We start from the raw sequence: 12,574 nt of genomic DNA on the forward strand, positions 1-12,574 counted from the left end.
ACTTTTGACACCTTTGAATCTTTAAAGTAGTTAGTTTTTTAGTGTTTTGACTTTTGGGTGCTAAAATAGCATTTTAGATATTTTAGCACCTTAATGGGAATACCCTAAAACAACCGTTTAATCGTCTGTATGTACCCGCCACCCCCGGTCTCTCTTCAGACGATACGACCTGTAGTCTATAGAGGCAACAGCAGCGGCGGTGATTTCATTGGGAGCAGATTTCTTTTCGGGGTTTTCCGCCCAGATCTTCTGTTCGGTAAGAAAATTAAATTTCACGTAGTTGCCGTGAATCTTTTTTTTTTTTACCCTCCTCTGCTTCATTCAATACTTTGTTGCTTCAGCATAAAGTTAAACCTCTCGTGTGATAATGCTCTAAAATTCGTTGATTTTCGTGGTTTTTAGTCCAAATTCTTTACTGGGTACCAATAAAATTCACCGAACTTATATATATATATATATATATTTAGTTGTAAGTTGGGGACCTTGTTGATTTCACCATTGTTAGACTTTGCGTATGTGTTTGAGATTTAGAAGGCCATTTACTAATTTAATGTTAATGACCAATTGTTTGCCAATATATTTCTAAAGTGGTTACTTTTATCAAACGCCTTCTCTAGCAATTTCACCTCAAAAACCATAACCCAACTTTGCAATGTGGCTTAGGCATAATCCAAAGTTGCCAAGAGTTTCCATGAGTGTCCCTCTTAAGTGTTTGTCTATGTGACTATGTGAGTCTCTCTCTCTCTCTCAGACTTGATTTGAGTATGTGTGAAGGTGTTTGATAAAAATTTCAGTGATAATGCAATGATTTTCATCTGACCTTGAAATTTGAAGTATTCTTTGTGTTTAAAATTATAATAGATTTAGTGATGATGTTCTTTCACCATAAACCAGTAAATTCTAAACACAAGGAGCTATCAGGTCATGCTTAGCTCTAGATTGGCTCTGGCTTCGAGAGTAATTCGAACCATTGACTTGAGCCATTGATGATAGAAGATTGTTATTGAGATGCATGATTTTGTCTATAGGTTGAGATGGTATCTTTGTTACAAGAGAGAGACCCATAACTACATTGTTCAAATCTTGAAATTTTTTTTAATTTTCAAATCTTTAATTTTAAGTTTCTGAACAAGCTCATTTTCCACATCCTTTTAGGTGGCTCCTTTTTCTTCATATAGTGAGGAGGAAGGCTATGAACTTGTTATAGTTTCCATGGCTACTGAAACAGCTATTCAAGATCCAAGAAAACATGCTTTGGAGGCGTTGAAGCGGAGGTTTGCCTTTGTCGAGGCTGATCTGCTTCAACAAAATAACAAAAAGAGTATAAAAGAAGGAGATGGAAAAGAACCTCTCATAGGACAACTTCTTTAGCAGATAAAACTGATGCAGCAGTCACTCCCTCATTTGGTGCTCAACACAAGAAAGGTTTTTTTTTTTTTTTTTTTTTTTTTTTTTTTTTTTTTTTTTTTTAAATTAAAAACAAAAATTCTTGTGTGCCTAACTTTGGTTTTGAGGATCTCCCTTTTATTAGTAAAAAAAAAAAATTATTCATTAAGAAATAAATATCTTCTTGTAAGGCTGTCTCAGAACAGTCACAAATTCTTCATTTTTGTATGTCCAATGTCCAACAGACAACTGTTATAAATGGTTTGGTTACTCGGGTGTCCAGATTGGCTCCCATTTTTTTTTTTTAATACCATTGACTTTTTTGGTTTTTGTCTAGTTAGTTGTTCTAGAACCAAACTTTGTAGTTCTGTTATAAAGGAATGCATTTGTTCTTTCTAGAGTCACCCTGCTTAACAAGGTACTGCTCTAGGCATGCAAAATTGCATATAGTTTTAGTTTTATGAATTGTATTAAAAAAAGGAATGTAACGTGGTTGTCTATGTACTGTGTCACAACTCACAAGGTTTTGCTTTAGGCATGCATATACTTGTTTTAGTTTTGTAAGTAAAATTTATTTTAAAAAAGGAATGTAATGTGTACATATATCCTTATGCTTATATATATTCTAATTGATTAGATGGAAGTCAAATTTTTTGTTTTTTTTTGTTTTTTGTTTTTGTTTTATGCAGATCCTGAAGAAAATGCTCCAGCATATTTGCAGCTCTCTCAAGCTGTACATGAGAATCTGCTGGCAACCAATATTAAGGTACATCTTTTCTTTCTGAACCATGAGCCTTTTGACCATTGGAGCTGCTTCAATTAGTGAGTTGACTTTACAGAATTAAGAGATTATATATTATGAGCTCCTTGGCTCACGTCTTCCTGGCATTGTGCAGCTTTCTAGTAGAAAAGGAGACATGGTTGATAAGATTTTACACGAGCTTCTTCAGAATGGTGATATGGCTCAGAAGTACATGCAGAAGTCCAGAAAAATAAATATTGACCATTTCGTCCTTCTTGATAATTATGTACAAGGACGTGGCGTATCTACTGGTTCTCATATCAGGGCTTTGCGGATGCATTCGAAGCGTTCTAAAAAGCACATGTCCGTGAAACAGCATAAAAAATGTGGATCATTTGATTTGCCCCAAGAGCTTCATAAGTGAGTTTAATACTTCTCTGATTTGTTCATGGTTGTGACTTAATGATATGTCTCCTTCTTCTTCTAAGTTAATTTAATGCTTCTCTTCTTTGTTCATGGTTGTGACTTTGTGGTCCTTTTCTTCTTCTATACTTGCAATCTAGATATTATTATTCTCACTGTATATCTGGTGGCTACTTTCTTTCATGAATAACTAACCATTTAGGCTAACCTTCTCAAAAGGACATAGCCTCATTTTTTGGAAAGCATACTAAGCTGGGCTGGGAATCTGGGGAAGGCTGTATCAAGTTGATCATCTATCTCTACCTAATGTTGAGCCAAAACTACTCACTCAGACAGTTGAGTTGCAAGCTTGTAATTTGCACTGCAGTTGTTGTTTGAACTGGTACCATGACTTTATCCTATAAGTAGTTGGGTCAAACCTAGGTAAGCAATAATTTTCAAGACATAATCCCATCCTGCTGGTTGAACTGGTTATACTCTTCAGAGGGTTGGTGTTTTATGAGAGGCTTTATGTGAGGGATCTGTTTTTCCCCGTTCCACTCTTGACTAGTTTGATGCTTTCCAACTGTTTTGAATTTTCAGCTGTAGTTTGTCCAACAATTTGGAGGAAGAGATTTGGAAAATAACAATCGCCTTACTCTTGAATGTTTAGATGATGAGAGAATACATATGGAAATTAAAGTTTACTTCTATATATGATGTACTCCGAAGAATAATTGTTTTTATGCATTTCAAAATTGATTCTTCCTTTAAATTTTCTCAAACAGGTTGTTCTAATTATTATCGGATGTGTTTGGATAACAGGTATGATGTTTTTAGGCCTATGCATGAAATGTGGAAAGGCTACATGATGCAACTGCTTGAAACTGTCAGGTGGGAATATTTTCCTTCTATGCTGATATTGCAATCATGCAGTTTCTTATCCTTCATTATTATTATAATTTTTTTTTGGATGTGTTTATCTTTCTTTTATGTGCTTATTATCATTCAGTATACAGGTTTATAATTTTTTTTTATTTCACAGAAAAAATCAGTTGGCTCAGTGTCTTCTCAACGCAGATCTACATGGTGCTTTCATTTTAGGTAATGCTATACTCTCTTTACAGCAATCTTTGCAATAAGAGTGCTAGTGGAACCTATGGTAGCTATTTGCTTCTAGAGAATGTAGAAGTAATTTTGGTGTGTGATCTTGTTATCTTCCTTTTACTGTCCCTATTACTTTCTACATCATGCCATGATGGATTGGTCTACAATGGAAACAGCCTACTACTTGTGTTATTGCTGGGTTGCATGTAAATATCCAGTCACTTGTGGGAGACTTTTTTTTTTTTTTATAAATACCGTAAGAAATTTTATTAAGAATAAAAAGCCAACCAAGTACACTAGAAATGTACTATAGTGGCAAGAATCAAGAACCAAGTACACTAGAAATGTACTATAAAAGCAAACCCTGATTGGAAAAAGATACACGGGTAGTTCCCCCACCAATGTCCCTTGATGAGTTGTTACTGGCAAGAAGTCCAAAATTCACAGAGAGGTATACTTTATGACCCTTCAAGTTCATGGAGATATCCTTTTTGCCCATTTGGTATAGCTTATTTTTCAGCCTTTTGATAACAGGGTTGTTTGAAAAAGCTGTACCTACAAAAAAGTGAAGTTTAATAAATTTGTAGTTGAAAAAGTGTGTTTTGAAACCTCCTTACTGAAAGGGCACAAGCCTTTAAGTCGCCCCCTCCTGCCTTTTATCCTTTTTCCTTTGAGTCATTTTACTTTGAAAGGAATGTTCAATGATATCTTGTCTGCAATCTGAGGGCCATGGATAGTCTATTAAAATGTTCACCAGCTTATTAAATTATATGGATTGATGCGCACATAGATTTAATCTGTGCACTACTCAGCAGTGTCAATTGCAGTAAAAGAGATTAATAAATGAAAGTAACCCCCCCACCTTTCCACACAAAAAAAATATATATATATATGCTCAAAATTCCTGCACTTCTCTCTCTCTCTCTCTCTCTATTATTTTTTGTTTTTTATTTTAATTACTTTCTACAGTTTCCTTCCAAATTCTTGCAGTTGCTTAGTGTAAAGCAAATTCTTTCACAGGAGTAAGCGGCATTATGATTCGTGAAACTGCAGAAACATTTGGGATAATTACACAAGATGGTGTATTCCGAGGTAATTCATCCACCAGCCCCAACTTCAAACTAATTTTACCATAATTAGTTATAGTTTCGATATTCTTATAGTCACGTGCTAAATATGTATGCATGAGGAAGATTTAAATTGAATGCGTTGTGTCTATGCTCATGTAGCCTTTTATGCAATTTTTCTTATATGAAGTAATGGAGCTCTGCAGCTGGCAAAATAAAAAGTTTTACTAGTATATTTTCTGTCCATGCTTTTTGAAGTATTTGTAAATTGACAAGGTAGTGAAATAATTATCTTAATCAGGGAAATCTCTTACTATTTAGCAAAACTGAAGGAGCATACCTTACTTTTTAGTAAAACTAAGAAACACAAAGGGTTCAAGTGATAGTCCAGTAGTAATGGTATCCTTTGTGGTGGTGCTCCATGTTTGTGGTTCAAACTCCATCTCCCATCTCCCCAACTATCTAAAAGGCTGTATCCATTACACAAAGCTCCCACTTTTGTGGGGTCTTGAAAAGGTGAAGATAGGCAGCCTTTACCCCCCTTTTTTTTTGGAGGCTGATTTCCTGACTCAAACCCGCTACTTCTCGCCTTTGGTGGAAGTTACTTGCCATCACACCAAGGCCCCCACTATCTAACCCCAACCCCACCCCCACCCCCCCCCCCCCCAACACACACACACACAAAAAACAAAAAAGAAAAAGGAAACACAGGTATATTTTAAAGTCTAAATATGTGATGAAAGTCATTGAATTTTGGGTGGTCCATTTACACCACATCTAAATTAGGGTTTAATTTCCATGCTTCACAAGAGCCTAACACTTTAATGCATAGTAGAAAGCAAAACAAACTGAGTGTGCCCCTGAGGTAGAAGCTGTAAAAGACATCTGAAACTAAAGAGACACTATTTCTATATTTATTGGATCAATAATTGCTCTATGTGTATTTACATTCTCTTCTTATCATCTGACTTCATATTGGAGGATGCTGATGGTTAAAGCTTAATTTTTAAATATATTTTTCAGTTGTGCCCAAAAAGATTTCTGTCTTTATTTTCCAAGTTGATTGCTGGAAAGTTACATTGCATGGGGACAAACTCACTTCAAGAAATTTAGGCTTGTGATCTTGATATTCATCATTGCATCCAAGGTGATTTTTTTTTTTTTTTTTTCATTATATAGAATTTTGCCACAAATTATCAAGAACTTGTATTCTTAGTTAGATCTTTGACTATGAATACAGTTAAGATGTGTTATTTGTTGGTGGCACACCCAAGATTTTCCATTTCTTTGCATAAATTTCATGTTTGTCTGAAAATAGTCCCCCCCCCCCCCCCCTCCTCTCCCTCTCTTAGCAAGTCACACACACACGCACGATAAGTTTTGAACTCATGATGACCCTCCACCTAGCTCTTATAAAGGGAGGAATTGCCAGTTGAGCTAGAGCTCATTGGTATGGGAAATGTTTTTGACAGTGCTAGTACTAGGCTTCAAGCACCTGGCTCCAAAATTGCAAATGGGCAAAATGCTTCAATTTATTCTGTTGGGAAGGGAGTTTTTTGTACGGTGCTAGTACTAGGCTTCAAGTACCTAATTCCAAATGGGCAAAATGCATAAATTGGAAATTTCTCAGGAGAATTTAGTCTCTTGGTTGTTCAAACATGATATATTCATGTGTTGGTGGGTCATATTGCGAGACCATGGCTCGGTATAGGTCTATTTGTTTTAGCCTAAATCCCAGTTTATTTTCATCATCAACTTATGTACAGCTTTTAAAAGACTCACTTATTTTAGGTAAAACTGTATTTTTACACATTTTTAAATAGGAGAATCCAACAAAAATAAGCTCATCCAAACATACTCATCAATAAATGGGGGAAAGCTAGATTTAAGATTCTTTCTTCATTATATTTATTTGATTTTCTGGACTATGGTGGTTCAAACATGCTACCATTGCATATTTTGAACAAAAAAAGATTGATACTTTGCTTCATTCATATTAGGGGAAACAATTTCACTCAAGATGTGTTTTCTTTTTGTATTCCAGAAACTCAGAGAATTTATTTAGGTCCAACTTTGATGGAGCTACAGGAAAGCACAAAATGTGTATCAAGTGATATCAGTGATGGCCCCATTCCAAGATTCGTTAAGATCAAGTTCTATGAAAATATAGAATCTAGCAGTGAGGAGTTCACCATATCCTATTCTTTCATTTCTATGTGGAGATGGGTCTTAACATGGATGATTGATGTGACAATTTTTGGTTGGCAGGCAGCTGAGACAGTTTGGTTTTACATTTTAGACAGAAAACTATGACAGGAAGGACAAACCTATCTTCAAGGTGATTGCGCTGCCAGGTGGTCTCCTGTTCTTTCATTTCTATGTTGTGCTTGACAGTACAAAATAGGCATGAGAAATGCTGTTTATGATCGGTCTGGAAAAACTTACGTAACTTGTAATATTTATTTCTCTTTATATTTAAGTGATTTAAAGGATGTGTTTTTGATCAAGTATTAATCCTTAGTTTCTGTTAAAAATAGCAACTCTCTTCCTCTAGTTTTTGATTTATAGAATGCTGTTTTTTACATCTGAAGAATTCTATGGTAATGCATAGCTCCCTAGTCCTGGATTTATACTAGAATGCATATCTGGATGTTGTTATTGAGAGCTGCAGATGCTATAGGGCCACCACAGTATAAAAAGGCCATCGCTTAGTGCCGGTCCCTCAAGGTGGGTTGGGTGGTGGCAAAGGCCCCAGTCATGGTTTTGTTAGATTTTCAGTTGCATAGTTAGTGAGTGGCATATAGTGCACTGAAAAAATGATTGTCAAATGCCAACAAGTTCTGCTATGCAGATGCTAGAAACCCCAAGTCTGGTCCCTCATGGTGGGTGGTGGCAAAGGCCCCAGTCATGGTTATAATCGATTTTCTGTTGCATAGTTAGTGAGTGACCAATAGTGCATTGAAAAATTGATTGTCAAGGACAAACTTTGGCTCCAAACCAAATTGGAGCTATATTTTCCAATCTTTTATGTGGCAATTTGTAAGACTATCCATGTGTATTATTTAAAAAAGTCACATGACTCATTAGAAAAGTTATGCAACTAAAATTACACATAGATGGTCTTTTCAATTGCGACATAGTAGGTTAGAGGGAAATAGCTCCAAACCAAGCTAGAGCAAAACTTTTTTCCGACTGTCAAATGCCAATAAACAAAAGGGTATAGAGACACTGGGTAATTGTTGTGTTTTGCACTTGAGCATCTTTTTTTTTTTTTCCTTTTCTTTTCCATTTTCCACTCAAATTTGGAGGGAAAAAGTCTTTTTTGTTAAAAAAAAAATTATACTTGGCCTTTTTTCAGATAAACTCCAACAGACTATCTCTCTCTATTCCATCGAAATATTAATTCTTCATTTCTGCATTCTTTCCCAATGGACACAAACACCCAATTAGAGAGAAATTATTTGATTTGGATTAATAAAATAATGGGTAAGAGAGCTACACTGCTCTCCAGGTGTGTAGGGTCACTATAGATCTCTCTCCCCCCCCCCCCCCTCTACAGTGCTCTCCAGGTGTGTAGAGTCCGAGTCACTATAGATCTCTTCCCCCACCCCCCCACCCTTTTAATTTTCCAAAAAGCACCCAAGTAGAGAGGCTGTTGGAGAGAGATCTTGCAGTTTCACCTCTAAATTTTGGAGAAAAAGAATCTAAGTGTGTTGGAGATGCTTTGAGCATACCTACAGGTTTTCTTTTATTAAGTTCCAGTAATGCAAGTTGACGATGCAATAAAGGTTTATGATGCTGCTAGTAAATTCTACCAGTACTCCACGGGAATTTTTTAGGAGAGGTTTGGCTATAAAGTGGGAGTAATGCTACATACACCAAAAAAAATTGACATCAATTTTTTACTCCAATTGAGCTGCTAAGTTTTTTTTTTGGTTCTCATTCGAGTCCACCACTGATATTACTTATTACCTATTACTAACAGTCTGCCACTGTCAAACTATTTGTACTTCTAGACTTTCTCATAAAGAGGATTACTATACCATTACTCTGTTTGTAATGGCAATGCCAACGTATCAAGCATTTTTCAAGAAGCATTAGTTTCGGGGTCAAACAAGGTCCGAAGATATTGTCACAAGTCAAACAGGTCTGTTTCAGGTTTATATTATTTATAAGGATGCAGTATATTAGAGTCCATCGTCAAATCAATTCAACTGTAAATCAACCTAGGAAGATGCAATTCGAGTTGAATAAGTGGAAAGTTGGCAACTAATTTGGTTTTTCTGATGTTACTTCTAGGCATGCATTTGTGACTTGGTTTAACTTGAATGCAATAACCACATTTTCTTTGAATTTCCCTTAACTATTAGAGTGTGGTTGCAAGTGTTCAAATTTGTGCCACTGAAAAGATTAGTTAGTTCTTCAGCTGGGATGATGTCGTGGATTGGGATGTCCATGATTTGAAAGATGTTTTGCAGGCTTAAATCTTGTTTTTATGCTGCCATTGTGCTGCATGTAGCTGTTCAGTCTTGGTTCTCAATATAAATTGCTCATTTATCCCAAAGAAAAGAAAAAAAACATGCACTCTTCTTCAGTAAAACTCAGATCTGAGAATTGTATAGGAGTAAATTGAAATAGATTGTTGTCATCTCTGACATTTTGCTGCAAAGAAAACAAGATTTCCTACGACTTCCCTTTCCCAACAAAAGAAAAAAAAAATCATTAGTCAACTGTTAAACAATCATGGAAGACAATTGACTTCATATATGACCACAAAGCATGGAAGCACAGCCCTTGGATTCAAAACCATAAGCTGTTCCGAGCCATTTGAGTCATCTCCATTTGATGCCACCACAGAATCAAACCGACCATCTTCCCCAATATCCATGAGCTCGTGTCTATGGTAACAACCAACACGCCCTGCAATTACTCTGCATAAAATGATAGCCCTCCTTGCACATATCCTTTTGGCAACATAATCATTTGTCACCTTCTCATGTGCCTTCCAACTGTTCTCATGGACTAATTCTGGTGCATCTTCAACCGTAAAGCTGAAACGGATCATTCTGCATACCCCACAACATTTCTTGTCACAGATGCTTGAATCTCCATTAGTTCCTAGAGAACAAGTTATAAGGGCACCTTGGAACCTTAGGAGTTCATTCCCATCAACAATCAGTCTCTCCATTAGCTGACTATCACATGAATTTGCAGCATTGAGTTTCACTTTGTTTCTAAACTCTTCAAACTTGTTTAGAACACTTTCACTGTGATCAACCTTCAACACCTTCTGGACTGTGAGGCTTATCTCCTTAGGCCATCCCGATCGGAATATGGTTTCCACAATACCTAATGAGGAATCTCCTTCTATGAGTTGTGTGACTCCTTTGACAAGTTTGCCAGCTCTTGATGTGGAACGAGAAAGAGGAGAGGCTGGAGGTGATGGAATGTTTGTGTTAGACTGAGTTGAGGATGATGAAGAATCTGAATTTTCATGGGGGTCTAGTTTTTTCTTTGATTTTGAATGCACTTTCTCAAAGCGTGGATGGGAAACATTTGGCTTTGGTTTTTCTTTCTGTGGGGAGGTTGTGCATGGCTTAGGCTTGAAACACCTTATGGTTGCGCTGGGATGGCATACTAGAGCTGCCAAAGAAGCTGCTATTAGGCATCTTTCTACCATGGGTGGTTTTGTGAGAGTGATTTTTCTTACAAAACTCCATTAAAAAAATCAAGTTTCCGAGGTTTTGGTCCCATATTTACCTAATCTTTAATGCAGTGCATCTAAATTTGGAAATTTACATATTTGAAAGAGCTTAAATGATGGGAAATTTACATATTTGTCTAGGTGCCAACTGCCAAATCTTGTAGAGTAAATGTTGGGATTTAATTAATGTAAGCATAAATTTGATTTTAGTCAAATGGGCTTTATCGGGGCTAGAGATGGACTCTTTTTTTTTTTTTTGGGGGGGGTTAACTTATTGTAAAAATTATTATCATTATTATTATTATTATCACTTATAAATGGGCTTTATCGGGGCGAGAGATGGACTCTTTTTTTTTTTTTTGGGGGGGGTTAACTTATTGTAAAAATTATTATCATTATTATTATTATTATCACTTAAAGAAAAAATTTAAACCGTGTTCTTTTTGGTAAGGAGGAAGAAAATAAATATATCGTTGTTCAAGTGCTTTTTTAAAGAGAAAATCTTAGTGCAAATACTATATGAAGGAGTTGTTATAATCTATGGCTTACACTTCATATAACCATTTGATAGAGATCATAGGTTATTTAAAGGTTAGACTAAGGATCCCTCTTCTTCTTTTTTCTCATGGGAAGGGACCTCTTTTAATTAATATACAATAAATATTTTAGTAAAAAACTAATTTAAAATGATGTTAAAACTTTCTGTACATGGATTCTAGTTAGTTCAGCTTGTCAAATTTTTTATAGTCAAATAAGAAATCTAAGATTTGTTCTCTGTCTATACCAAAAAACCAATTAGTGTTTTGATGTAAGGATAAAAGACAATTATTAGAAGCAAGCATCATAGCAGAACTTTCTACACAATTTTCGCAAAATGCAAAAGTGGAAGACTGCATAATTAAAGGATATACGTATAATTGATGCATGTCACGTGTATTTCTCTCTCTACTACGTGGCCTTCTTGGCTGCTTAAGACTAAGCAATTTGCTGTGTAACTAATCGCTTCATTTTCTCACCTCACACAAGAATATTAAAAAAACCCCTCTACCACAAATTAACACTAGCATATATATATTTTTTTTTTCTCTCTTTTGCTGTGAAGTTAATTAAGCAGACAAAAAACATGGGCTCACAGACCTTCATAGAAGTCTTGCTGGCCATTCTTCTTCCACCAATGGGTGTTTTTCTTCGCTATGGCTGTGGGGTATGTAATTCTTTTTCGCTTGCAAAATTGTGCTTTGTACGTGACCGGTTCAGTTTTTAAAACTATGATATTGAGTTTAAAAATGCAGGTGGAGTTTTGGATCGATTTAGGGCTCACGCTGTTGGGTTACATTCCAGGAATTATATATGCGGTTTACGTGATAGTTCGATGATCATGTCCATTTTGAATCAGATCAACCTACATCTTAATCTGTTCATGCGATAATCTTTCTTTCTTTCTTTCTTTCTTTCCTACCATTGGAGTTTTTAATCCTTTGTTTTTTGTTTTTTAAATTCTTTTGTAACTTTTGTGGCATGGCATAGTATAATGTCTATTCCATTTTTCATTTATATTGGATCACATTGGTGGGATTATTTATTATGAAATCCAAAACTATTTAATTTTATTTATAGACGGTAGAGATTGACATCAAATTTTTTTTTTATTGCCACCGGGAGCCTTTTAACTAGGAGCAAAAAGAGAGAAGGGAATTAAAAATTAAAAAAAGAAAAAAAGAAAAAAAAAAGGTTTAGCTACAACAATTCTATATATTGTTCAAGTGTATTATCGACATTGATGGATATCTTATCCAAAAAAAGAACATTGATGGATATCAATATCATCCTTATACCTTATTATTTGTACCATTTAGGGTGATGCATGCATTTCAACCCACCAACCCCAATGAATCCGACTTAATCTACCTAATGAGACGCCTTGGAATTTTTCATTGGGCATCTTTTCTTTTTCTTTTTTTAAGTTTGCGTCGGGCTTCAAGCTAAGTAGTAATTCAACCCAATTCATATTATATCAATAGTTAAATTTATATGGATTTTGAATTCGTTACGTAGCAAACTACAATTCATTTTTATAATATAATAGGTTGGAAGGTGAGGTTGTGGATTAAAAATATATTATGTTTTTTTGTAGTTTATCAATAACAAAATTATTAGTTAATTTTT

The 12,574-nt window shown here is 35.4% G+C and overlaps 3 protein-coding genes across 4 annotated transcripts; 2 read left to right on the plus strand and 1 right to left on the minus strand.

Moving 5' to 3' along the window:
- Nucleotides 1-56: 56 nt before the first annotated feature.
- LOC112018275 (ribonuclease MRP protein subunit POP4) lies at nt 57-7,193 on the plus strand. 2 transcript variants are annotated; one of them, XM_024050790.2, is made up of 8 exons: nt 57-256; nt 2,076-2,152; nt 2,283-2,548; nt 3,356-3,424; nt 3,576-3,634; nt 4,658-4,729; nt 6,749-6,883; nt 6,973-7,193. In XM_024050790.2, the coding sequence occupies exons 1-8, from the start codon at nt 130-132 to the stop codon at nt 6,978-6,980; spliced, it is 813 nt and encodes a 270-aa protein (XP_023906558.1). In that variant the 5' UTR covers nt 57-129; the 3' UTR covers nt 6,981-7,193. The 2 variants fall into 2 exon arrangements, with proteins under 2 accessions (XP_023906558.1, XP_065632884.1); XM_065776812.1 differs by lacking the exon at nt 6,973-7,193 and adding an exon at nt 5,728-5,851 and having other exon boundaries at nt 63-256; nt 6,749-6,861.
- Nucleotides 7,194-9,445: 2,252 nt separating this feature from the next.
- LOC112028376 (uncharacterized) lies at nt 9,446-10,384 on the minus strand. The gene has a single exon (XM_024061063.2). The coding sequence runs from the start codon at nt 10,382-10,384 to the stop codon at nt 9,446-9,448; it is 939 nt and encodes a 312-aa protein (XP_023916831.2).
- A 1,079-nt stretch (nt 10,385-11,463) lies between these two features.
- Nucleotides 11,464-12,022, plus strand: LOC112028311 (low temperature-induced protein lt101.2-like). The gene is made up of 2 exons (XM_024060977.2): nt 11,464-11,612; nt 11,701-12,022. The coding sequence occupies exons 1-2, from the start codon at nt 11,532-11,534 to the stop codon at nt 11,782-11,784; spliced, it is 165 nt and encodes a 54-aa protein (XP_023916745.2). The 5' UTR covers nt 11,464-11,531; the 3' UTR covers nt 11,785-12,022.
- Nucleotides 12,023-12,574: the final 552 nt, after the last annotated feature.

The sequence above is a fragment of the Quercus suber genome, unplaced genomic scaffold, assembly GCF_002906115.3.
Source record: "Quercus suber isolate HL8 unplaced genomic scaffold, Cork oak 2.0 scaffold_142, whole genome shotgun sequence".
NCBI lineage: Eukaryota > Viridiplantae > Streptophyta > Magnoliopsida > Fagales > Fagaceae > Quercus > Quercus suber.